Source organism: Mastigoproctus giganteus, chromosome 1, assembly GCF_048544385.1.
Source record: "Mastigoproctus giganteus isolate SK-2022 chromosome 1, ASM4854438v1, whole genome shotgun sequence".
NCBI lineage: Eukaryota > Metazoa > Arthropoda > Arachnida > Uropygi > Thelyphonidae > Mastigoproctus > Mastigoproctus giganteus.
In genome coordinates, this window is record NC_143575.1 from 30,915,435 (window position 1) to 30,943,018 (window position 27,584).

Here is a 27,584-nt window from a genome sequence, read left to right on the forward strand (position 1 = left end):
GCAAAAAACAACAAGAAGTTCTCTGTTTCTGTGATGATCAATATATGCTAAGTAATTTAAATCTAAACCAAATATAAACCAGTATAGGCCGAACATAAATCGAATAAAAATAAATCGAATGAAGATAATTAATTAAGAAAAATTTTGAAATATTAGAATCAAAGGTAAGAAATAAGTAAAATATAAATGTAAGCATATATTAATCATCGTTGACCCGACAGAGAACGTAATTTAAGGATTAAAACAAGATTAAATATATAATACATACTACATTTGACCGTATCTAGGACATAATGTAATAGTCGTCAAAATAAAATGTGGTGCCCCCTATGTGATGGATACGGTAAAAATAAATAATTAAATTAAATTAACGCAAAGAGAAACATGCAGATAGTAAGAAGAAAAACTAAAGGAGTAGGAAAAATAGAACCTGAACTCCACAAAGGCGAAAAATAGTGGTATAGATAAGAAATAGTTTCTCCTACGTCCTCGGATTGCCCTAATAATTTCGGAGAAATAAAAATAAAGAGTGTAGAACAGCTTAAAGGCATTACAAGATATAAGTTGTGGCTCGGGTATGCCCGGGATCGCAAACCCGTTCCTATAGTAGGACCCTGAGCTGAATTTGCATGTTATCTCAGCGTGAATTTAAGTAAATTAAATGAATTTAACTATATGTATTAAAAAAAAAAAAAAAAAAAAAAAAATGATACACTGTAATTTGCAAGCCGGTGGGTACAAGTTTTCTACGCCGTAAGACACCAAGAATGCAAAGTGTATCCTATTTACATATATACATGGCACTAAATATAATGATTTTATTGAAAATTATATTGAAACGATAGGTTCAGAAAACAAATTTTTGAAATTAATTATGCTAATTGCTTTCCTGAAGTGGTATTTCAGGTAAGCGATAGGGAAATTATTATTGATCAACCTGCTGTACAACGCTGTTAAGCCCGCTGAACAATTTTTATTACTATTGGGGGCATTTTATTACACATAGGGGGCACCACATTTTATTTTGACGACTATTACATTATGTCCTAGATACGGTCAAATGTAGTATGTATTATATATTTAATCTTGTTTTAATCCTTAAATTACGTTCTCTGTCGGGTCAACGATGATTAATATATGCTTACATTTATATTTTACTTATTTCTTACCTTTGATTCTAATATTTCAAAATTTTTCTTAATTAATTATCTTCATTCGATTTATTTTTATTCGATTTATGTTCGGCCTATACTGGTTTATATTTGGTTTAGATTTAAATTACTTAGCATATATTGATCATCACAGAAACAGAGAACTTCTTGTCGTTTTTTGCCTTCATTCTGGGTGGTTGGCCCCAGTTGAAGTCATCTAGATTGTCGGTAAAAAGCGATAATAATAATAATTTTTTTTTTTTTTTTTTTTTTGCGTTTTCTTAAGTCCTTGATGGTATTCTTATTATTGGATTGATTTACTTTTTCTAATGATATTCTGTAGACATTGTGGGTGTATTGCATGATTGCTTGCAACTGCATTAACCCATAAATATTAGTTATTGTCTTTTAACTTTCTTGCTTTGCTTTATTTCTTGCTTTCCTTTTATCACTAATATAACTATTAATATATATATATATATATATATATATATATCTATGTGAAACAGATAATACATACGTCAACATCAGCTTCTTCATTTGCAGCAATTGATGTTACATAACCTTCAAACTTGTTTTTGGTGCTTCCATATATATCCTCATCCATGTATGAGCCAGCTGAAGCAGCAAGAGGTACACCTTCCCCATTTTCCACAACAACACGGCCAGGAAGTCCAGCTTTTCTTGCTTGAATCTCTCGAATCTGAATTTCAATTTCTGAAAGATATTTCATATTATATTGAAGATCTTGTGCAATTATTATGAATCATGGTTTTACATTAAAATTCATTAATGATATAAACAAAGAAGATATAAAATAAAAAAACAGTCAAGCAAAAATACAATAAACTTACTAATTATACATTTATTTTAGACCTGTTTACAGACACAAGTCTATTTAATACTCATTTGAAAAGGGCAATTTTCTGCTCTAATTAATTTGTGGCATACTGGTCAACTTTTCTGATAGATAATTGCAGTTTTCTGATAAGTTGAGTCAAGTTTGTGCTATTTTTCAAATACACAAATTGTTTTTTTTTTTTTTTTTTATCGTGGACAAAATAAACTTAAAAGATAGACAAAAACTGTTGGTGGGTATCTCTGCTTCAGCCTTTGCATCACAAACATTTAACACAAAATGATTGTCACCACATTTGTTTTGTGTTAATCAAATTATGTTTGGGAGGGTACAAAAAAGAAAAGAAAAGGTTAGGATAAACATGGAAAAGAAACACTATCACATTTTACTTGTGCAAATGATTTTTTATTCAAGTAATAATTTACTTCTTTAAAAAACTCTGCAATTTTCTGTTATAGAGAATTTTCTAACAATTATTCTGGATGACCTGTTCTAATTGATCAATATACTCAAACATTTCATCATTTGAAAAGGCCTTCATTTTAGTGATATTTAAATGGTGAAATTGGATATTCATTCAATGTTGAGCAGCAATGAAACACTACTCAACAGTGAATGAACATCAACAGCACTATTAATTGCTAAAACTAGCATTTATTATTTTCAGTCTGTCCATCATTGTCACTGCTGTCATTGTGCATAGCTACAATATCAATGTCCATCAGCATCTTTGCTGTAGTACCATTTTTATCAATAACTGAATATTTCACCAAGTGTTGGTTCCATTTTGTTTTCTTCGGGTGATTCACCTGTTGGGACAGAACAAAATTCAGTTGAATACAAGCTTATCACAAGATGCCAGGCAATACACACAGTAACTAGCAGGCACCCACAATGTTGACTCCAAAATCTGGTTTTACTTCAATTTCAGTCAGATTTTTTCTGACTGAAATTGAAGTAAAACCAGTAGTTTCCTATAGTGGAATTTTAAGTTTTGTTTAATGCTCAGGACATAAGGCTGCAGAATACCAGACATATTCAGTCAAAAAAAAAAATAAATAAATAAAATAAAATTCAAAATAATGACCATAAGTTTAATGGTTGTTATTTAAGACAGATGAAGCATTTTTCTAATGCTAGCAGCCAATCAGAAAAGGTTCTAGATGTCATCCATGCTTTTCTATTTGCAGCATATCCTACCAGTAATTAAAATTTTTAAAGTAGTGGGAATTTATGCTTTTCACAATTATAAATAACGGAAGCTTTTTTTAATCCATCAGCACTGTATCCACCAAACACTGTCACCTTTGATTTCAAGCTTGCCTTTAAAATAAAGTTTTTTTATTGATCATGCAGCAATAAAGAAATCCTGTTTTGTCCACTGCAAATATCCTCAGGAGGATATTCTTTCAATAGAGCAAATAATGTTGATTCAAGCCAATGAGATGTCATTTCTTGTGATACCTCTTGTGACCCCACCCACAGATATTCCTAAAGACAATGCTGTCCTTTTCTTAAACCATTCTAACTAGCCAGGATTCACAGAAAACTCTAATCCCATCTGTCTAGCAAAGATGTTTCTCTGTCTTTCTGATGGAAAAAATATCTTTACATGATATAAAAATGCTTTCTCCATCAGAAATAGACCAGAAACTGGAACATTATGGAATCTTGCTTGTATGACCCACACAAAAAATGCAGCCCCTAAATTTTCATAGTTTGCGATTTACAGAAATTTTCAATTCAGTTCAAACTTGCTAGTTTTGTAACTTTTTATAATTTTATCCCAGGTTTTTATTATTGTGGATTAAGAGGAGACTGGTATACCAAATTTTGTACAAATTTCAGTTTTTGAAAGAATACCTTTGCCTTCATTGATGGCTTGAAGAATTTTTTTTTTTTTATGCTATTTTCTAAGGTCTGTACACTTACCATAAAAATTTCATGGCAATTGTAAATCCTGATACCAATTCAGACTTAGGAATAGTTCTTTTCTGCTGTACCTCGTATTTTATATTAGGCTGCTTCATGTGAATTTTAATTCTTGGGTCCAAACAATTTTTTTCATCTTAACTGTTTTAGTTATCCAGTTCGCGTTAGTTGTATCAAACATAATGACAAAATAATCCTTTCAAACAAGACCATATATTAATAATATTTCATATTAACTGATCTGTCCTGTTAAACGTTTTCATTTTTGTATGAGTATACATATAAAAAAAAATACATGTCTTTTAATGAGGATTTCTTAACTTTACAGATACTGATGAAACCCATGGGCTGGCAGCTCATTCAGTAGCAAGACATTTCTCAATTTGCCTGATGACTGTTCTCTGCACCAACATGTTAGCGGCAACAAGTGAACAATTATTCTTAATCTGATTACACTAGCCAACACGATTTTTACCTCCAAGAACTTAAATGTTGGGGTTTTTTTTTGGTTTTTTTTAAAACAATTGTTATGTGTAGATTTCGAAAATCACCATGATAGTTTCACATCATGTCACAGTTATTAAATATAGAGGGAATTACGTTTTACCAAAAATATATGATAAAAATATGCCAATTTCGCATAATCTAGCCAGTAATGTATGACATATTGATTTATTTTAACAGATATAAGCTAATTCTCTTAATTTTAGCAATCGATTCTTGCCTCGGTTTTCTTGTGATAAACATAATCAGCCTTCTACCTATGGTTCTTAGGTTCAAATTCCAATGCAACAATTTACAATTTGAAGACACACACTTAGCATTTTTTATAAGGATTTTTGTAGGCGGTGCCAAGGATTTCCAAGTATTAACTGATCATGACATGTTCTCAGGGTTGCAAATCTATCCTCCAAACATAAACAGCCCCTTGAGAGTCAGTGGGTGCTGCCTGCAACCCTTGCGGTAGCAGTAAAATAATTTCCGGCTCAACCTGCCCATTCGCAAATATTTTTCCTTTCAGTGTTTTCACACGAGTAGAACTAGTAAGTTTCCACGTCTGTGTATTGATAAAAACTGAATTTATACTGTAGTGTTCAAAACTGAATTTGTGTTTTCAGAAATTCATTTAGTGCTACAATGAATAAGCAGACAATTTTTGTTGTTTGTGGAAGGTTTATCCCAAAGACTCAAAGGAAAAATACCTATAACATTACAAAACTTTTGTATTTTTTTAAATTTTATTTCGGATGTAAAATTGGTGATTAAGACACCTCACAAGTGTTGTATTACATGTATGACAAACCATAGGAAGTTGTTGTTATTTGGGTTTTAGGAGCATTAGCAACAAAGGCCATATTGCTCCGGGAATATGCAGTGGTCATTCCCTGACCTTTTCGCATCCTCCGTTTTTGGTGGTGATGGGCTCGAACCCCGGTCTCATCAAGAAGCGTGTGCTACGCACTGCTGCACCTACCCACCTGGCTATGGAGGAGCCCACCTTAGGAAGTGGTTACATGGCAAACTCAAAGCATTACCTTTTGCAGTCCCTATCGTTTTGCAAGAACCATCTAGCCACATTAATGATTGCTACTTCTGTATGACAAATATATCTGGTATGTCTAAAAAAAACAAACAAGCTATAATTTATCCAAACATACCTTCTGCAATTCGGCCCGTTCCACACAGTGATGATTCACGAGTACCGGTGTCCCCCAAAACTTGGGATAACAGTAGTGGGGAATATAATAGTGATCAGGTTCAAGTTAAGGATTCCACTGGAAGCCTCCACTTCACAAGATGTCGACTATCAGCCAATAAGTTCAGGTAGTAAGGTACATTTAATCAAACAAGATGAGTTGAATAATTGGTTCAAGACTTAAATTTGCCAAAAGAACAAGCTGAACTGTTAGGTTCTAGGTTACAGCAGTGGAATACACTCGCAGCAGGAACAAAGATTTCAGTGTTTAGAAAAGACATGAAAAGTTTTTGAAATATTTTGCTATGGAGGACATTATGTGTTTTTGCAAAGACATTATTGGACTTCTGAAAGAACTAGGTGTCATGCAAAAGTCAGATGAATGGCATTTATTCATAGATGCCTTAAAATTAAGTTTAAAAGCAGTTTTGCTTCATAATGGCAACAAATTTCTATCTGTTCCTGTGTTTCATTTAGTTGGACTTAAATAAAGTCATGAAAGCATGTCTAGGGTTCTACATGCTATAAAATACCAGGATTATGGTTGGAACATATGCAGTGATCTTAAGGTTATTGGTTTGCAAAGGGATTTCACAAAATATTGTTGTTTTCTGTGTTAGTAGGACAGCCACGCGACAGAAGAACATTATGTTGTGCAACATTGGGACAAGTTCACACCAGGACAATCTAATGTAAAATATATTCCTTTAGTGCAATCAAACAAGGTTCTTCTTTCACCCCTGCACATGAAACTTGGATCGATTAAAATTTTCGTGACGCGACTAGATAAAGAAGGTAACAGATTTGCATGCTTGAGAAGTGTTTCCTAATTTAATATAGGTCAAACTTAAGGAAGGAATTTTTGTAGAACTCCAAATTAGAAACTCCTGAAAGACGATGTGTTTGAAACCCAGTTAAAGGAGGTTGAATTGGCAGCTTGGCGATCATTTAAGGCAGTAGTACATGGTTTTTTGGGGAATAGGAAAGAAGAAAACTAAAATTTACTCAATGGCTACAAAAATATGGGCTGTCGAACGTTGTTGAAAATTCATTTTCTTCATTCCCATCTCGAATTTCCCCGCGAAAATCTGGGAGATGCAAGTGATGAACAAGTGGAGCTGTTTCATCAAGATATTTCCACAATTGAAAAGCAGTACTAAGGTCGCTGAATCCTGTAATGATGGAGGGTTCCTTGCAAGGGAGAGTAAGCAGGAACACAAGAGAAAATCCCTTAGTAGCAAACACTTTTAAGGACAATTACAGGTAGGTTGATTATATATTATTGAAATATAACTATTTTGCTATGATTTATGATGTTTGTTTGTTTGTTTGTTATTTGGTTTTTAGGAGCATTGGCAACTAAGGCCATATTGCTCCGGGATATGCGGTGGTCATTCCCTGACCTTTCCGCATCCTCCGTATTTGGTGGTGACGGGCTCAAACCCCGGTCTAATCAAGAAGCGTGTGCTACGCACTGCTGCTCCTTCCCACTGGCTACAGAGGCGCCATGATTTATGATATTTTTTTCCGAAGTTAAATGAGTTATAGAGAACGTATAATATTATTTTTACACTTGTATTACAAACTTGAATTTTACATATATATCTTTATTTTAAATATGGGTATATCTTTTGATGTAGACAGGTTAGACTTTTTATGGTGATTTTCGGAATCAGCAAATTTATTTCCTCCAGAATCACATATTTTCATTGCAGAGGTATGACAAAAAATACTTTTGTTGGCTAGTGTTATTAGCAGTGATTAATCACGTATTAAGAAACTTCAAGTAAGGGAATATTTAGGCAGCACTATGTTCATAGCATATTGATGTAAGATTTATTCAAGGAAATTACTGTCAAGTGTAAAGGGGAGGGTTTTTGTTTTCTCAGTTGCTTATAATGGGCTCAGACAATTTTTAAACCCTTTTCAAGAACGAAGAAATGTTGCTAAAATGTATAAATTCCAAATAGAATTGTTAAGAAAGGTAGTCGTTGTTGTTGTTGTGGTGTTTTCTGGCGCAAGAGCTACTTAGACCATATTGCGCCTTCCAAATTAATTAAGGTACTTATGATAACTGCACGGTGAGCAGTTAGAAACGGTCATACATTTTTATTTGTTTTATATAGAAAAAGAATTCAGAGAGATTTGCTTCTTTGCCTATTATGCTATTCAGAGAGAGAGGTTGCTGTAGATCTGAAATGAAACTAAAAGACATTCGTCGGGCATTGCTGAACAAGTTACATTCAAGGAGTATATGTTTTACTGTAAGTGGTTGCGAGCAGTGTGCACACTGCGGAGGATCATTTCCTGTAAGCAGATAGAGATGTGTGAGGTGAGTGTGACCTATACGAGTTCTGGCTAAGATTACTTCTTCTTTTCTATTTTTACGAAGGCTAGAAGTCCATAATTGTGGTTCAGGTTTTATTTGAAATAGCTTGTTATTTGTTTGTATTTTCCACAGAAGTGTCCATTGTTCAAAAGATGTTCGCCGTATGTTATGCCTATAATCAGGATATGGGACTAGGTCATTTATTGAGGGTATGATGGAAGGACACTTGGCAGCACTGTCTGCACATTCGTTTCCTGGAATACCACTGTGTCCAGAGATCCATGAAAAGATAACAGTTTTCTGATGCTCATGAAGACGCATCAGCATATGTTTTATGAGCTTTAGTAAAGGATTTTTAGGTGGGGAAGTCCTTTTCAAAGCTAAAATAGCACTCTGTGAATCAGTGTATATTATACTTTTATTTATTGACATTAGCGAGATGTTTTCCAGAGCAAGCTTAATGGCATGGAGTTCAGCAGTATAGCTGCTGCATTCGGTTGGAAGTGAAATTGAGACAGTTGTATTAGGGAAGACGGCAGCTGCACCCACTCGACTGTCAGACTTCGAACCATCAGTATAGATCTTAGTAAAGTGGGGGTACTTTTGTGAGTGAGCAACATGTAGTTGTTGGATGTTAGTATCTGCTATAGAGTCTTTACCCCATTGCTCAAAGTATTCATCAGAAGATAGTGTGAAGTTAGTCCAAGGGGGATCCGGATCTTTTTTTCTCTGATGATATTATCAAGCTGAATATTCCAGCTTTCTGTTAGATTCTGCAGTCTGATGCCAGAAGGTCGAATTGCTCTAGGTTTATTTGTATAATGGGTTTTCAATTGAGGATTATGCAACAGTGGCCAAACCGGATGAGTAGGCAGACTTTTAATTTTAGCTGAGTAGTTTATCAGCAACATCTTTCTTCTGATGCTAAGTGGAGGTTCGTGAGCCTCAACATAAAGACTTTGAACTGGTGATGTTCTATATGCACCTAGGGCTATCCTAAGAGAAGAATGTTGGATGGGTGCAAGACGGGCCAAGGTGCTCTCCCTAGCTGAGTCATAAACAGGTGCTCCGTAGTCTAACCGAGATCTAATTAGAGATTTATATAAGTGGAGCAGGGTATAACGATCGGCGTCCCAAGATGTACTGGAGATGACCCGGAGTATATTCATTTTCTTTGTGCAAGTGGTTCTTAGGTACTTGATGTGCTCCTGGAAGTTTAACTTTTTATCAAAAATTAGCCCTACAAGGCGAATACTGTTCACAGTTGGTAGTGGATGATCGGCCAAGTGCAACTCGGGTTCAGGATGCATTGCACGCTTCGTGCAGAAATGTATAGCTGTAGATTTGTGGCTTGACAGTTTGTATCCATTTTGCGCAATCCATAATTCAATGTTATTAATGGATATTTGTAGATGCCTCTCAATATAGTTCATATTCTGGGAATGGCAGGATATGGTAAGATCATCTGCATAGAGATACGAGTCAACGGTATTTGGAATGCTGTTTGTGATGTTGTTTATTCGTATTGCAAACAGAGTGGCACTAAGAACAGAGCCTTGTGGGACTCCTTCTTCTTGAATGTATGTTTGAGATAAAACCTGCCGGTACCTCACTTGGAAAGATCTGTGCTGAAGGAAGCTTTGAATAAAATATGGTAAATGGCCTCTCATATGAATAGAATGGAGATCTCTTAGGATACCGTAGCGCCATGTGGTATCAAAGGCCTTCTCTATATCAAGGCATATCATGACGAGATGGTGATTTCTGATGAATGCATTTCTTATGTTGGATTCGGCTTTGGTCATGAGGTCTAGGGAAGATCTATTCTTCCGAAAGCCAAACTGATTATCACTGATTATGTTTTCGGATTCAAGATACCAGGTGAGTCGATGGTGAACCATTTTTTCTAAAGTCTTACTCAGGCAGCTGGTTAGAGAAATTGGTCTATAGTTGTTAGGAATCGAGTGGTCTTTTCCAGGTTTAGGTATGGCTATTACGTAAGAATGTCGCCAGGAAGTAGGGAATATATGTTCTGAGAATATTCTATTGTAAAAGTTTAGCAATGAAATTAGTGATTTCTGATTGAGGTGTTGAATCATTATATTGTAGATTCCATCAGGGCCAGGAGAGCTGTTTCTTGAGGTATATATAGATTCTTTCAGTTCAGATATTGTGAGTGGTTGGTTATATGTAAAAGAACATGCAGTTTTGAAGTTTAGTTTCCTTTTCTCAGCTTCAGCTTTGATCTTTTGAAAAGATGGTTGATATGCAGTTGAGGCGGACAATTCACAGAACACCGTTCCTAAGGCATTGGCAATTTCATCAATAGATGAGATCTCCTTCCCATTCCAATTAATAATAGGAGAAGGCAACTTATGATATTTACCATTTAGTTTCTTTATTTTTTCCCAGATTATTCTGGTATCAGTATCTTTGTTGATTGAGGAGGTAAATTTTATCCACGAGTCTTTTTTCGCTTTCCGCCGGATATAACGAGCTTTAGCTCTCAGTCTCTTGAAGTTAATAAGGTTGGCAGTGGTGGGATGTTTGCGGAAGGCGTTCCATGCTTTGTTTTTTTCTCTCTTCGCTTTATTACAGTCACCATTCCACCAGTGATTGATATGCCGATGGTTTCTTATTTGAGACTGTGGGATGGCGGTTTTTGCTGCTGTTAGTATCTGCGTTGTGATATGATCGGTGACAGTGTCAATAGCAGAAGACTCTATGGTGTCATCATCAAAAGATACATGACTGGTAAATTTCGTCCAGTTTGCTTTGGAAAATTTCCATTTTGTTTTTGTTTCAGTTTGTTTGGATTGGGTGGTTTTAATACTACAGATCAGCGGATAGTGGTCACTATTTAGAGGATTGTCATGTACTGCCCACTCTATAGTTGGGAAGAGGATCGGAGAGCAAATTGAGAGATCTATTGCACTGGTTGACCCAGTAGGAAAATGGATATATGTCGGTAAGCCATTATTCAATAGTGTCAAATTTTCTCGGTCAAGTAACATTTCAATGAGATCACCACGTCCGTCTGAGACCAGAGATCCCCATAATGGATGATGCCCATTAAAATCTCCTAGTAAACAAATAGGAGGTGGTAATTGAGAAATTAGATTTAACAGTTGCTGAATTGTACATGATTGATTCGGTGGAAGATAAATTGAGGCTAGTGTCAGTGTGATACCGATTACTATACGGGTAGCAACAGCTTCTAATGGTGTTTGTAGTGGAATGTGCCTGGAGGGAACTCCTGATTCCACTAGTATAGCTACTCCTCCATGGGGGTTGTTAGTTTCAGTTCGATCTTTTCTGAAGATAGTGTAGTTTTTGACTGAAACGGATATTTTTGTTGTTAGATTTGTCTCTTGCAAGCATATGGCAGCAGGATTGTAACGGTTAATTATTTCATAGATATCATCAATATTGCTGCGAAAACCTCTGCAATTCCATTGTATGATTTGTTCCATTATTTGGTTTTGTGAGCGGAAGAGGAGTCTGTTTGCTTTTTGTGAGAGGCTTGTTTAAATCTGTCGTGTTTTGATTTTTCTTTTTTTGAAAAATTTGGGCGTCTTGAGTCATTGCCTTCTTCCATATCATCATCTGCATGTATTTCAAGCAGATCTTCTGAGTTGGTGGTATCATCGGTGTCCATGCTTGAGGGGTGAGATTGCTTCACCTCAACTGGATCTAATTTTTCCGCTGCTTGACAATGGGGAAGTTTCTGGGATGGAACTGTCAGTGGCGTATTACTGCATTGATTGACTGCCTTTGATGGATGTTGGACCGAGAGGACTGATCTAGCCCAGTCTGAGATCGATGTATCTGGAGGGGTGGACACGTCTGTCTGACATCCTACTGACTGGTGACTATAAGTAGCAGAGGCATAAGTGCATTTTGGATTATTTAATCTTACTTGTTTTCTTGCCTCTTGGTAGGAAACTTTATTTTCAACTTTATACTTTTGTATCTTTTTCCCCAACTTCCAGAGGTCGCAGTCTTTGGAGTATGCTGGATGGCTACCCTTGCAATTTGGACACTGTGGGGTTGGTGCCTTACATTGTGTTTGTGTGTGAGTTTTACACCCACAGTTCGCACATATTGCGTCTCCACGGCATGCTGTCTGGGAATGGCCAAATTTCTGGCATTTAAAACATCTTAGGGGGTTCGGAATATATGGCCGAACGCGACAGTTTAAATATCCTGCCTTGACTGAAGCTGGTAGGTTTGGAGAACTGAAAGTTAAAATTATACTCCGGGTAGGAACTAAACTGCCATCTTTTCGGATCATGATCCTCTTTGCCTGAGTGACTTTTTGTTCTTTAAGTTCCTGGGCTATTTCATCTTCAGGAACGTTTAATAGATCCCATTCAGTGATCACTCCCTTTGAGGAATTGAGGGTGTTATGTGGTGTGATTTGAACTGGGATTCCACTCAAGGATGTCATACTTAATAATAGTTCAGAGTGTCGAGAATTGGTGGTCTCTATTAATAAATCCCCAGATTGGAGACGTTTCACCATTTTTGGTGAACCTGCGGCATGTTCGAGGCATCTCTGAATAATAAAGGGGGAGAGCTTGCTCACAGGTTGTGTTGACAGAGAATGTATTATCAGGAATGCTGGTAATTCCTGTCTGCCAATGTCTTTTTTCATTCTCTTCGATAGAGAGAAGTCATGGTCAGTGTCGTGTATGTCATTTGCTTGCGAGCTCTTTGGCTCTAAGCGTGGAAAGTCACTTGTTTCCATCTCTGCTCCTTTTAGCCCCGGGGGTTGTCTTATCCCCCACGTTACCGGCCCCGCCACGTGGAGGCAGGAGCGGTGCCACCAGTGACCAAGCGGTTGTTGAAGAAAATAAAGGGTTAGTAATGAATATATAGAATAAAAAAAGAAAGGTAGATTTCCTCTCTCGGTTCTTACTTTTGTCCTTTAAAGTACAGAACCTCTTCAAGTAAACTAAAGAACAGGTGACGCTAGAAAAGAATCAAAACTATAACACTTTGGGAGAGCACTATATATTCGCAGGAAGAAAATCGCTTGTCACTATCGCTTGGCACTCGGGGCCAGAAAGGTAGTCATAGAGTCCACTAAATGTTTTATACCAACTAATAGATACTGTTCAAGGTTTAGACTAAAACGAAAGTCAGATAAACTGATGAGCTTAGTTGGCAGGGAACAAAAATACATGGGATGATTAATCTGTCAGGAGATGAGAGTCCTAGAGTAAGCATATACCAGTCTGTAATGTTAAGGAAGGTTAAGCAAGGAAAGGCAGATAAAAAAAGCATTTTGCTAAGAATGCAAAGAAAAAAGTAGCAAAGAATTCTTTGGATGTTAGCACCACAAGGAAAGGGAAGGATCACATTGGTCCTAGATATAAATGGCAAAACTCTTAATGGCAGAATGCTGATAATCTGAATAAATATTTTGCATCTGATGTTCACACATGAAGTTTTCAAAGACAGGATTAGCAGACAAGTAATACAAATTGGGGGTTAAATGATTCTACAATAACGGAAAGGAAGGTGGAACAGAAACTGCCGCAGCTAAAAGCGAATAAAACATCTGGGGGTTTTGGAATCAATCCAATTTTATTAAAAGGAGAGAGAAATTTTCAGCTGTATTAATAGAGCTTGCTTAAATTCAGTAAACGTCCCAAGAGATTGGAGATGTGCAAACATATCTCCTATTTCACAAGAGAATTCAAAGAGTAAAGGGGGTAACCACAGACAAGTAAGTTTGACCTCTGTGACCGGGAAAAAAATAATGGAGTAGAGTCAAGTAATGCAAGTTCATCTTGATAGGAATGGAGCCATAAGGCCATCACAGAATGGATTTGTTAACAATGGATTGTGACAGATGAACCTGATTAACTATTACAAGGTCACTGTAAAAGAATTAGATGAAAAAAAACTTTTGACAAAATATACTCAGATAAAGCCTTTGACGATGTATCACATGTTATGATTGCAGTCAGAATTGTTTCTCAGTGGGACTTGGAAATTATTCAAAAATGTTAGGTGAAGCAGCAGAGAACTAAGCTGCCACTGTTCAATGATCACTGCACCGATTTAAGAACAACATAAACACTATTTCATATTCTTTTTTGTAATTCCATAAGATTATAATTAACGTTAGATGTGGTTTTATTAAATCTATAATTTATAACAACAGACATGATTTTATAATGAAATTGTATAACATAATACACAATGTAATTTTATATGGCATAGTAATACTGTCACATAACCTTATTGGACAAAATATATTAAAAGAGGTGATCTGTAAGTCTAAATTTTTGTACTCAACGTTTTTCTAAACTGAAAATGAAAGTTACATTGGCATCATATTTATATTTTGACTAACTTTTTTTTCATTTTCAGCAAAACTAATAAGTCATTTCATTTCACTGAAAATAACAATTCCGCTGCCACTGATCAATGAGAACAATATAAACACTTTCATATTCTTTTTGTAATTCCATAGAATTATAATTAATATTATAAGTGTTTTTATTAAATCTAATTTATAACAGCAGAGGAGGGCTGTTCAATAAAGCATGATCATACCATAATTTTTTATGAACTGTACTGCTTGCTATTTCTAGCTGAGCTGTGGAATTTAAGACCAAACCAAGCTACATCACACAGCAGCTGTGCAGTTGACTCATGTACACAGTGTGACCTTGGCGGTCGATCGTTTATGCCTGTTCAGTTTCACCTATGTAACAATGGATGCAACATGCAAGAAACAGTATGCTGTTCTCAAATTTTGTTTCCGTCTCAAGAAAACGTCAGCTAAGCATATGAAATGTTAAAACTGGCTTATCTACGCTTCCATACAGCAAAGCTTGCAGGTGGTTTAGAATGTTTAAAGACAAACATAATTCAATCATAAAAGTTTGTATGTTTGGGGGGGCATTGCGGAGGCCACGTTATGTCGAGGATCTGGGTATATTCTTATCATGTGTACGCCATATCCAAAAATTGAACTGTCAAACTAATAGAGCAAACTTATCTGCGAAAAGATCTAAACTTCCCAAACACTTCCTAGTTAATTTCACAAATGTGTGTGGTCTCAGTTCTAATCTCAATGATGTCCATTTGTCTGGGTAATGATGTCTGGGTATATTCTTACCACATGTACGCCATATCCAAAAATTTCATTACTTCATACAGCATATCCCACCCACTTTTTCTTACTATTGAATACACCATGAATTGTCAAAATAATAGAGCAAGCTTATCTGCGAAAAGATCTAAACCTCCCAAGGACTTCCTAATTCATTTCACAAATATACGTGGTCTCAATTCCAATCTCAACGATGTCCATTTCCACTTGCAGTCTTCCAAACCCCATGTACTTTTTCTGACTGAATCTCAGTTATCAGTAGATTCAACTACTGCTCATCTCAGATATCCAAATTATTTGCTGTATGATTCCTATCGCCTCAAAGGTGGTACTTGTGCATATGTCCGTTCTGATATTCCGTGTCAGAGACTTGGCAATTTGGAATCTCCTCTCTTTGATCTTCTCTGGCTTAAAATCTCTCTACCTCATTGTGTAAAATTCATCTGTTGTCTCTACCGTTCTCCCAACTCCACTAATCACTTGGAGCTCTTTGACTTCCTCTCTTTGCAACTTGACTTTCTCCAGTCCAACTTTCCTAACAGTGAGGTAATTTTCCTTGGTGATTTTAACGTTCACAACCCCAGCTGGCTTCCGTTTTCTAGTCACACCGACCCAGCAGGTCGAGATGCTGAGGCTTTTGCAATTACTAATGACCTAGCACAGATTGTTCATTTACCTACAAGAATACCAGACAATCCTAATCATACAGCCAATATGCTTGATCTTTTTCTCACAAACAACCCTTCTAAGTACAAGGTTGAAGTGAGAGGCCCTTTAGGCACTTCAGATCACAACTTGGTGATTGTCTCTTCTCCAATGGAACCTTTATCTCATGGCTATTCCCAACCTCGTATTGTTTGGCATTACAAGAATGCAAAATGGGATGACCTGCGAGACTTCTTTTCCTTGGTCTGATTACTGTTTCAAAACTTCTGATGTCAACGTTTGCTCAGATCGTGTCAGTGAAATTATTCTTCCAGGAATGGCATCCTTTATCCCACACTCCACTTTAAAATCTCGTCCTTTATCTAAACCTTGGTTTTCCAATAAATGTGCTAAGGCTGTCCAAGAGAAGAATGTTGCATATTGTAATTGGCTTGTTTCTAATTCTTCAGTTTCATTTTCTGCCTACACCAAAGCTCGCAACAATTGTAAAGCAGTTATTAATCAGTCCAAACTAGAGTTTGAACAGGCTAAGAGTAGAAAACTTGCTTCTTGCCATAATGGTAGCCGGGCATTCTGGTCTCTTACCAAAGCTATTGACCGCAACTTTTGCCCATCTCTGCTCCCACCACTGTCCGAACCAGATGGTTCTGTTGCCACTTCAGCCAAGGATAAAGCTGACCTGCTAGCATCCCATTTTTCTTCAAGCTCATGTATTAATGATCTTGGTAAAACACCTCCCACCATTCCTAACACGCTCCATTCAATGCCTCCTGTGGTCTTCCGTCAAAAGGATATCAGAAGGATTTTGATGAATCTTGATGCTAAGAAAGCTCCAGGTCCTGATGGTATTTCTCCACTTGTTCTCAAAACCTGTGCTCCTGAACTTACTCCTATTCTTTGCCGCCTTTTTTCACTTTCTTATTCCAAAGATGTTTTTCCTTCTGCTTGGAAATTTGCTCATATCCAGCCAGTTCCTAAAAAGGGTGACAAATCCCTCCCATCCAATTATCGTCCCATTGCAATTACTTCTACTCTTTCTAAAGTAATGGAGAAATAAATTAACCGCCAACTCTTAAACTACCTAGAAACCTTCCATCTGATCAACGATCGCCAGTATGGATTTCGTCAGTGTCGATCCACTGGTGATATTCTGGCTTATGTTACCCATTTATGGACTAATTCAATGGAAAGGTTCGGTGAAACACAAGTTGTTGCTCTTGACATCTCAAAGGCTTTTGATCGTGTTTGGCATAAAGGTCTTCTAAACAAGCTTCCATCTTATGGTTTGCCAACTGTTTTTAGTAATTGGTTATCCAGTTTTCTCTCTGATCGCAAACTGAGGGTGATGGTAGATGGCTCTCTGTCTTCTAACTTCTCCACTAATGCCGGTGTCCCCCAAGGTTCAGTTCTTTCCCCCACTCTTTTCCTCTTGAATATCAATGACCTTCTTCCATTGACTGGAAATCCTATCCATAGTTTTGCCGATGATAGCACAATGCATTCAACTTTCCATTTTGAGAAACCTTGTCCAGCTCAATCAGCTTCAAGTTCTCGAAAATCTGCTGCCAATTCCTTAAATGCCGATCTTCAGGTAATTCTCCAGTGGGGCAAAGACAACTTAGTTGATTTCATCCCTTCTAAAACTCAATCTTGTCTTATATCTCGCAAAAAGGATTCTTCTGCTCCTATGCTTATCTCTAGTGACACTCCGATTTCTAGGCAAAATGATATATCTCTTTTGGGGATTACCCTGACTTCTAATCTTTCTTGGCACAAGCACATTACAAATATTGCTTCCTCTGCATCTAAAAAACTTGGTTTTCTCTTTAGCTCTCGGCGTTACTTTTCTTCCAAACAGCTGTTCACTCTGTATAAATCGCAAATCCGCCCTGCCATGGAATATTGTTCCCACATCTGGGGTGGTGCCCCCAAAACCTCTCTCAGGCTTCTTGATTCCATTCAGAAGAGGGCAGTTAGGTTAATTAATGATTCATCTCTAACAGAGTCTCTCCACTCGCTTTCTCATAGACGCACTGTTTCTGCTGCATGCCTCTTCTACAGATACTTCCATGGGCACTGTTCTTCTGAATTGGCTTCTATAATTCCCGCTCTCTCTTTCAAAACAGTCCGAACACGGACTGTTTTGAAAGAGAGAGCGGGAATTTACTGTCCAACTTCAAACCCACAGAACCAACTTTTCATCTTCCTCATTTATTCATTCAACTGCCGTTTTCTGGAACAACCTTCCTTCATACGTATTTCCTGAAAATTACAATCTACAGAAGTTCAAGTCCAATATCAACAAATATCTTCTTTCGTCTTCTCAACCTCCAACCCAAGCACGGTACTAAGTACTATAGGTTCTAATACCTCTCGTGTTTGGGGTTCTCATAAAAAAAAAATTTCCACTTACAAACTGCCAAACCCCATGTATTTTTTCTGACAGAACCTCAATTACCGGTTGATTCAACCACTGCTCATCTAAGTTGCCCAAATTATTCGCTGTATGATTCCTTTCGCCTCAAAGGTAGTATTTGTGCATATGTCCATTCCGATATTCCGTCAGAGACTTGGTAATCTGGAATCTCCTCTTTTCGATCTTCTTTGGCTTAAAACCTCTCTACCTCATTCTGTCAAATTCATTTGTTCTCCCAACTCCACTAATCACTTGGAACTCTTTGACTTCCTCTCTTTGCAAGTTCACTTTCTCTAATCAAATTTTCTAAGTGAGGTAATTTTAATGTTCACAACTCCAGCTGGTTTCCATTTACTAGTGAAACACACCCAGCTGGTAAAGATGCTGGGGCTTTTGCAATTACTAATGACCTCACACAGATTGTTCATTTACCTACCAGAATACCGGACAATCCTAACCATACAACCAACACGCTTGATCTTTTTCTTGCAAACAACTCTTCTAAGTACATGGTCAAAACGAGTAGTCCTTTAGGCACCTCAGATCACAACTTGGTGATTACCTCTTCTCTAATAGATCTTTATCTCATGGCTATTCCCAACCTCGTGTTATTTGGCATTACAAGAATGCAAAATGGGATGACCTACGAGATTTCTTTTCTTCTTTTCCTTGGTCAGATTACTGTTTCAACACTTCTAATGTCAATGTTTTCTCAGATCGTGTCAGTGAAATTATTCTTGTATGAATGGAATCCTTTATTCCACACTCAACTTAAAATCTCATCCTTTATCTAAACCTTGTTTTCAATAAATGTGCAAAAGCTGTTCAAGAAAAGAATACTGCATCACAGCTCACAACAATTGTTAGTTATTTTGGTTTTTAGGAGCATTAGCAACTAACGCCATATTGCTCTGGGATATGCGGTGGTCATTCCCACAACAATTGTAAAGCAGTTATTAATCAGTCCAAACTAGATTTTGAACATGCTAAGAGTAGAAAATTTGCTTCTTGCCCTAATGGTAGCTGAGGATTCTGATCTCTTGCCAAAGCTATTGGCCGCAACTTTTGCCCATCTCTGCTCCCACCTCTGTCCAAACCAGATAGTTCTGTCGTCACTTCAGCGAAGGATAAAGCTGACATGCTAGCATCCCATTTTTCTTCCAACTCATGTATTAATGATCTTGGTAAAACACCTCCCACCATTTTCAACACGCTCCATTCAATGCCTCCTGTGGTCTTCTGTCAAAAGGATGTTAGAAGGATCTTGACGAACCTTAATGCTAAGAAGCTGGAGGTCCTGATGGCATTTCTCCACCTGTTCTCAAAACCTGCACTCCTGAACTTACTCCTGTTCTTTGCCACTTTTTTTCATTTTCTTATTCCAAAGGTGTTTTTCCTTCTACTTGGACATTTGCTCATACACAGCCAGTTTCTAAAAAGGGTGACAAATCCCTCCCATCCAATTATCATCCCACTGCAATTATAAAGTAATGGAGAAATCCATTAACTGCAAACTCCTAAACTGTATAGAAATCTTCCATCTGATCAACAATTGCCAGTATGGATTCTGTCAGTATCGATATACTGGTGATATTCTGGCTTATGTTACCCATTTATGGACTAATTCAATGGAAAAGTTGGGTGAAACACAAGCAGTTGCTGTTGACATTTCAAAGGCTTTTGATCATGTTTGACATAAAGGTCTTCTAAACAAGCTTCCATCTTATGGTTTGCCAACTGTTTTTTTTGTAATTGGTTATTCAGTTTTCTCTCTGTCTGCTCACTGAGGGTGATGGTAGATGGCTCTCTGTCTTCCAAATTCCCAAATAATGCTGGTGTCCCCACAAGGTTCGGTTCTTTACCCCACTCTTTTCCTCTTGTATAATAATGACCTTCTTCCAATGACCAGAAATCCTATCCATAGTTTTGCTGACGATAGCACATTGCATTCCACTTTCCATTTTGAGAAACCTTGTCCTGCTCAATCAGCTTCAATTTCTCAAAAATCTGCTACCAATTCCTTAAATGCCGATCTCCAAGTAATTCTCCAGTGGGGCAAAGATAACTTAGTTGATTTCAATCCTTCTAAAACTCAGTCTTGTCTTATAACTCACAAAAAGGATTCTTCTGCTCCTATGCTTATCTTTGGTGACACTCTGATTTCTAGGCAAGATGATATATCTCTTTTGGGAATTACCCTGACTTCTAATCTCTCTCTTGGCACAAGCACATTACAAATATTGCTTCCTCTGCATCAAAAAAATTTGGTTTTCTCTTTTGCTCTCAGCATTACTTTGCGTCCAAACAGCTGTTCACGCTACAAATCACAAATCTGACCAACCGTGGAATATTGTTCCCACAACTCGGGCGGTGCTCCAAAACCTCTCTCAGGCTTCTAAATTCCATTCAGAAGGCAGTTAGGTTAATTAATGCCTTTTCTACAGATACTTCCATAGGCAGTTCTGAAATGGCTTCTTTAATTCCTGCTTTCTCTTTCAAAACAGTTCAACACATGCCGCCACCAGCCAACATCCATTTACTGTCCAACTTCAAACTCACAGAACCAACTTTTCATCTTCCAGCATTATTCAACTGCCATTTTCTGGAACAACCTTCCTTCATAAGTATTTCCTGAAAATTACATTCTACAGAAGTCTAATATTAACAAATATCTTCTTTCGTCTTCTCAACCTCCAACCCATGCACGGTACTAAGTACTATAGGTTCTAATAACTCTCGTGTTTGGGGTTTTCATAAAAAAAAAAAAAAAAAACATATTTAGCCAGCATTAATGTCAAATGTGTTCCTTATCCACCATATAGCCCTGACCGTGCAATCTTTTTATGAAGTGGAAAGTGGAAGTGACACTAGCTTCATGTTTATATTTTATGAATAATTTTTCCCCCATTTTCGGCAGAACTAATAAGTAATTTAATGAAAATAACAAAGGAAAAAAAAAATTTCAAATTTTTTAAATTTTTCAAAAAATTAAAAATTACATTTTGTAAATATTATAATCCACGAACAAAAGATTGGGCGCTGGTGTACTTGTAGAGAAAAAAAAAAGCTTTTTCCAGGAACAAAAAAAAAAAAGTTGGGCACCTGTCTGGTGTCCTGCAACCTTGTTTGCTAAAAACTGGGGCTCTGCCACTGCTGGATTAAAAGCTAGGTTACCTTAACCATCTAGAAAGTACGTAAAAAATGAGCAACATTTTTAAATGTTTTAAAACTAAAAATTTATTCTCTAGAACAAGACCCTTATCCATGGATCTTTGCAACAAGAAGCAATGGATAAGCTGCAGTGAACGGATGACCAATTCTTTTATGTAATTTTTGTTCCTCAATTTAAAACCAGTGGTAAGTGGGAATCCCTAAACTATTCACTGAGAAATGAGTGATATTACACGTTCTTAGCGTTTTTTCACCAACCTTTCATGGAATAAAATAAAATAAAACACAACAAAATCTTGATAACTATATTTACAATAACCTGTATTTACAAAATTAATATATACGTATTACAATATTAAAAGTATTAAAACACAAGATTACAATGCATTAAAATATACTAAGTTAAAAGCGATAAAATCCCGTAGCTTTCAAAGGCTCCAGCCTTCTTCTTCTGCTGAAGAAGAAGGCTGGAGCCTTTGAAAGGAGCCTTTCTTGTGTTTTAATACTTTTAATATTGTAATACGTATATATTAATTTTGTAAATACAGGTTATTGTAAATATAGTTATCAAGATTTTGTTGTGTTTTATTTTATTTTATTCCATGAAAGGTTGGTGAAAAAACGCTAAGAACGTGTAATATGAATATACCCAACCTCAGAGGCCTATTTGAGGAGAAATGAGTGAATTTAAACTAGCACCCCTTTGGTGCTAGTTTAAAATCGGGAAACGATTCTCCCCTTAAGCACTATTTTAAATCAGGAAAAAAAATTACAGATCATCCAATCACTGTGACACAGAGCCAGATGTGCACATCACTTGCTGGCGCCTCCGTAGCCAGGTGGGAAGGAGCAGCAGTGCGTAGCACACGCTTCTTGATTAGACCGGGGTTCGAGCCCGTCACCACCAAATACGGAGGATGCGGAAAGGTCAGGGAATGACCACTGCATATTCCTGGAGCAATATGGCCTTAGATGCTAATGCTCCTAAAAACCAAACAACAACATCACTTGATGTTGCAAAGATCCCTGGGTAAAAGTTCTATTCTATAGTTTAAGCATTCTTAATTCTGACATTTTGTACAATAATACCAAAAAACAGCATTAGGAATGACAGACTTGTTTTCCAAATAAACACACTATAACTCTGTGTAAAGTTTCTATAGCAATGGTGTTTTGTTTTATTTATTTTTTTGTTTATGTTGTTTTTTTACTACTAAATTTGTCTAATAATGGAAGTGAAATGTGAATACTGGAATAATACTAAAATTCACACCAATGTAATTCTAATACAGATTTAAATTTACAAGTTTTACTGTGTTTCATAAGTGAGTGCAGCTATAGGGTTAAATTTAAAACCTTTTTTTAAAAGGTATTTGTAAGAAAATATGGTAAGATAGATTTGATTCTTCTTAATGCTGTATTAGAGAAGCAGTAATAGAATTATTTAAATCACACTGTCTCCATTTATTTAAGTGCTCAAATAATTTTTAATATATTGAGAATTATGTGAATATGCTTAAAAGAAATGTAGGCTTTGGGTAGTTATTACAGAACGATTTACTTTATTTTTTTGAAATATTAAACGTTTCCGTTAATAAATCTTCACAGCTGAGAAACGTTTGTATTTAAGAACTCCTAAGGGCTAGACTGTTGTAAGAATCTGCTTCAAAAAAAATAAAATAATAAAATCTTAAGAATCAAATCATTCTAAATCATGAGAATATAAAAAACCAAAGGTAAAAAAACTTAGGCTAGAACGCTACTGTTAACTGATATAAAACTCGAAGTAAAAAGAGTTCCAACGTTTATTGGTAAATTATATTTAACAAAAACAAGTTACTTTGTAAAATACTCTAATTGGAAAGAATAACTGAGCTAGGCTGATGGCCAAACAAAGCAAATTATGAAAAAAATTTACCTTCGTGAGTTTTAGGAGGTGCCGCCATCTTGCAGTTTCCTGAAGATAACAGAAAAGAACAAGAACACTAATATCTAAATCAACAAGAATACTGTATTAATCACTTTGATGTTTCCTTATAATGCACTAATATTTCCTAGAATAACATAGTTTAAAGACGGTATCCACTCATATACATAACACACAACTCAATTTGATTCTCCAATATCCTTCACTGGCAATATTTACACGTAATATTGATATTAGTATTATCACGTGACATCTCGTCGTAGAGGGAGATTGACGTGACAGGAATGTGTTTACGTAATTCATGTAGCACAGCAGTGCAAACTGCAAGGTAACCAATAGAAACCGCAGTGAAATATTGTAATATACAAATAAATTTCACTCTGTATGGCGGCGTGTGTATTGAAGGTATATCTGGTGAGAGCAACGATCAAGACAGGACTTTTTAAAATTTTAACAGAAATCAATTTTATTGTAACAGCAGTGGTCAGTGGCGGATTAAGGATAGTTGGGTCCTCTAGGCAAATTATATTTGGGGGCCCCCAATAAATAATAATAAAAAAAAAGAATAAAAAATAAATAAAAGTTGGGTGACAAATAAATGGAATTTTGTACTTTTGAATGTTTTGCTTAAATTAATCAAGATTTTCGCTTAAATTAATCAAGATTTTTATGATGTTTACTGAAAACATTAATCTATTTTGGAACACTATAGGAAAATGGTTTGTGGCCTCACAAAGCCTGGGGCCCCTAGGCACGTGCCTCATTGCCTTAATGGGTAATCCACCACTGGCAGTGGTATTCCAGGAACAGTTAAGCATTTAATCACGCACGATATACACTGGTGTTCAAAGAAAGTGCATCACCCCGTAAAATTATAATTATCGTCCGATTAACGTAAGTATATGGCAATATTTCTTCAGATTGCATCAGATAAGATTGACACGCGTATGTGATAAAGTAATATTGCATCAGCTGTTAATTTCAGCTATATAAGCACGCTCTGCAAGAGTTACAGTCATTCCTTGCTTGTGTCAGGATGGCCAGTTACGTGCAGTTCACCCCACGAAGAAAGAGTGCTATTGTTGGTTTACGTGAGGAAGGATATTCTTCCCGTCATATTGCTTATAGAGTGTCTTATAGCTTTTTCCACTCTGTGACTGAGTTACTCGGTCTCAGGAGTTGATAAACCCCCAGAAACTGTGGTTTTTTTCGTCCAGCAAAAACAGACAAATCGACCATAGAACACACGCAATTAACAGACATGAGATACACAGCACGGCAGTTGAATTTCATTATTCCGGGTGACCTAAAAATAATAGTTTGGTTTTTTTTTAGTATGTCTTGTAATCAGTCGACAGACGGGAGATTTCTTTCCAAACTCAGGAATACAGGTTCTGCTGATAGGAAAAAAGGAACAGGATGCAAACGAGTCTCTACGCCAAATCAGGACCGCATTTTGAAGCGCTTATGCCTTAAAAACCGTAAAGCTTCTTCGTCTGAACTGAGAAGAGAATGGGAAGAACATACAGCAGTGGTAGCAAGTGCAGTAACAGTACCAAATTCCCCTGTTCAAAAATGGACTTCTATCCCGTCGTCCTAAGAAGAAGAACTTCCTCACACAAAAAAATGAAAAAAGCCCAAACAATTTGGTGTAAAGAGCATGTCAAATGAACCCCTGAGCAGTGGAAGTCGGTTATTTTCTCGGATGAGAAGAAATTCAACTTGTATGGCTCTGATGGGAGAAAATCGATTCACCATTGACGTGGGTGAAGAATACCATCCAGTCTATATGATGTCTACTGTAAAATTGCCTACCAGCCAAATGATAAGTGAGTGTATTTTGTATCGCGAAGTAGGTCACCTGCAGTTTATAAAAGGTTCCATAAATGCCAATGGATACCTGGTTATATTGGAAGGCAAATTGCTGCCAACCATTAGCGACAATTTCAACCTGCCAAGTAACTGCATCTTTCAAGACGACTCTGCTCCTTGTCATCGGGAGAAAAGTGTAAGTAGGCATTTTCTGTAGTTACTTTAGCTTCATTTCTGCATTAGAGGTTCGATAGTAATGTGTTTACATTTGTACAGGTGAAAAAATGGTTGGAAGAACGGTCCATTACAACTTTTAACTGGCCAGGAAACAGTCAGGAGCTAAATCCTATAGAGAACTCTTGGCATCGTGTGGAATCCGCAGTTGCCAGAAAGAAACCTAAGACCCTTCGTGAAGTTCAGGAAACCATAATTCATGTTTGGAACCACGAACTATTAGTTGATTATCTTCAGAAATTGATCATGTCAATGCCTCGAGGGTGTGCTGCTGTCATCAGGGCCAGAGGCAGTGCAACTAAATATTAGTTTGCACCTGGTGAACTTTTCATTTTGTTTTCCATTTAAAATGATAAGCTGAAGCAAATTGAGGGCCTCTGATAACATTTCAGCCATAATTGTCGTGTTTACCAAATACTGTTGTATAAAGGTTGTAAATGCTCATTTTGGATTATTTTGAGAGCACTTCTCAAATATTACTTAGCTTTGCCTTAACTGCTAAAAATATATATTTTGTTTATATTTATATTTGTGATGCTAGTCATTAATGTAAAATACCATCGCAAAAAAGGGTTAGAAATGTGAAATTCCTAAGTGATGCACTTTCTTTAAACACCAATGTATAAGTGAAGTCAATGACGGACTCCATAAAAGACATAAAAAAAATGGAAAAAGATAAATTTATTTGACCATTTTTGAGATTTAGCACTCATTCCACAACTAAACTTCACTAAATGTTGACGTGGGGGCAATGCGCGAATGGATGTGTCTCGAGAAGAACGTGCATTTACTATGGGCTAATGTCTTGTATCCAAATTAGTTCTGCATTTAAAAAAAAATTAATATTGTTGTTTACCTTCGAATCAATTAACGCTATCAGGACCCATCTACAGTATTGCGTTAATAATTGGATTTTTGTCTACATTTCATTAATTTCTCAAATTTCATTTATAGCTGTATGAAATACTGTGGAGCCCACCATCGAGAACAACTAAATGGCCACAATAAAAAAAAGCTCGTAACAATCCATCCCTTTGTGGAAACTGAACCCAACTTTATAAGATAGCCAGAAATCATAACACTACGCTAAAAACTTCATAAGCATTCCGCCCTTCATGAGATTCGTACCGAGCTTTTCACACTGTGTACAAAGTCAAAATTTGTATTCAAATTACTACCCTGACATTGACACTCAGTAGTTATTTAAACAGGTACGTACCAAATAGTACCTTTCGGATAGTACACTGATTTTAATTGCTGGTCTTCCACACAGTGTAAAAAAGAAAATCTAGGTTGGAATCCCATCAAGACGGAAGGATTTTCAATGAATTTTACGGAACCACAATCGGGAAGGTCAGTATCGAGAGAAGGTTGCATGGTTTCATCCATAAGGCACAATACTACTAACCATTAAATATACGCTGTTTTTAAGGAAATAATACACTGATGGCTCACAGACGTAGTTATATCGTGGGAAAAAACAAAAAAAAATGCTACTATACCCATGCACCGACGATACCACTGTGCTACGCGCGCAGACTACAGCTACTGTACATCCTGGGCCGCCTGTGCCCATATTATAACCTCGCTCGGGGAACTCTAAGCAATCTCATTGTACTGCCGCGCAGGAGGAGATATCCGCCCAGCTACCAGGTATCTACAGAGTTTACTCACAGAATTCCAGAATGTCAGGATCGTCGTGGGAGCGGATGTGAACTGTCGATCCCCAGCGTGGCTCAGCCAAACCACAGGGCATCGCAGCGCCACAAAAGGACAACACCTAGAGGAGTTACTGGCAAACAGTACCTTCATTATACTCAATCAGCCAAATAACCCCACCACCTTTTCCAGTACAATGTGGGAAGCCACAGTTGATGTTACACTCGCCTTAAGGTCTCTGGCTGGTCACCTCTCAGGGTGGATGGTCAGGGAAAGCTGGACCACAGGGTCATAACCTTCGAGCTCCGACGCACCATAGACAGGCAACAACAAACCCAAAATCCAACATAGATACGCAATACGGAATGCAGACTGGCCACCCTTCCAGACTACCTTAAGAGGAAGCAGCAGCACAGGCCGTCCAAATAGAGGAGCTGAGCCCGGACCAGCACCAAACCGCCTTGGTGGACTCGTCACTATCGCTGCAAACCGCTCAATAAAAAGGAAAAACCCAACTCCGCGGGCCATCCCCTGGTGGTCCCTGGAACTACAACAGATCAGACGCGAGTTGATCAGAAGGAGAACACCATTAAAGAGAGC

At 37.0% G+C, this 27,584-nt stretch overlaps 1 protein-coding gene across 3 annotated transcripts in view; it reads right to left on the reverse strand.

Moving 5' to 3' along the window:
* The window catches only part of Sf3b1 (splicing factor 3b subunit 1), a 299,209-nt gene extending 275,695 nt beyond the window's left edge, over positions 1-23,514 (reverse strand). For all 3 annotated transcript variants that reach the window (XM_090372203.1, XM_090372195.1, XM_090372200.1), the window contains exons 1-2: positions 23,271-23,514; positions 1,672-1,868 (exon numbers count right to left, since the gene is read on the reverse strand). In XM_090372203.1, the coding sequence (XP_090228329.1) occupies positions 1,672-1,868; positions 23,271-23,298 (225 nt within the window). In that variant the 5' untranslated portion in view covers positions 23,299-23,514. The remainder of the gene's footprint in view (positions 1-1,671; positions 1,869-23,270) is intronic.
* Positions 23,515-27,584: the final 4,070 nt, after the last annotated feature.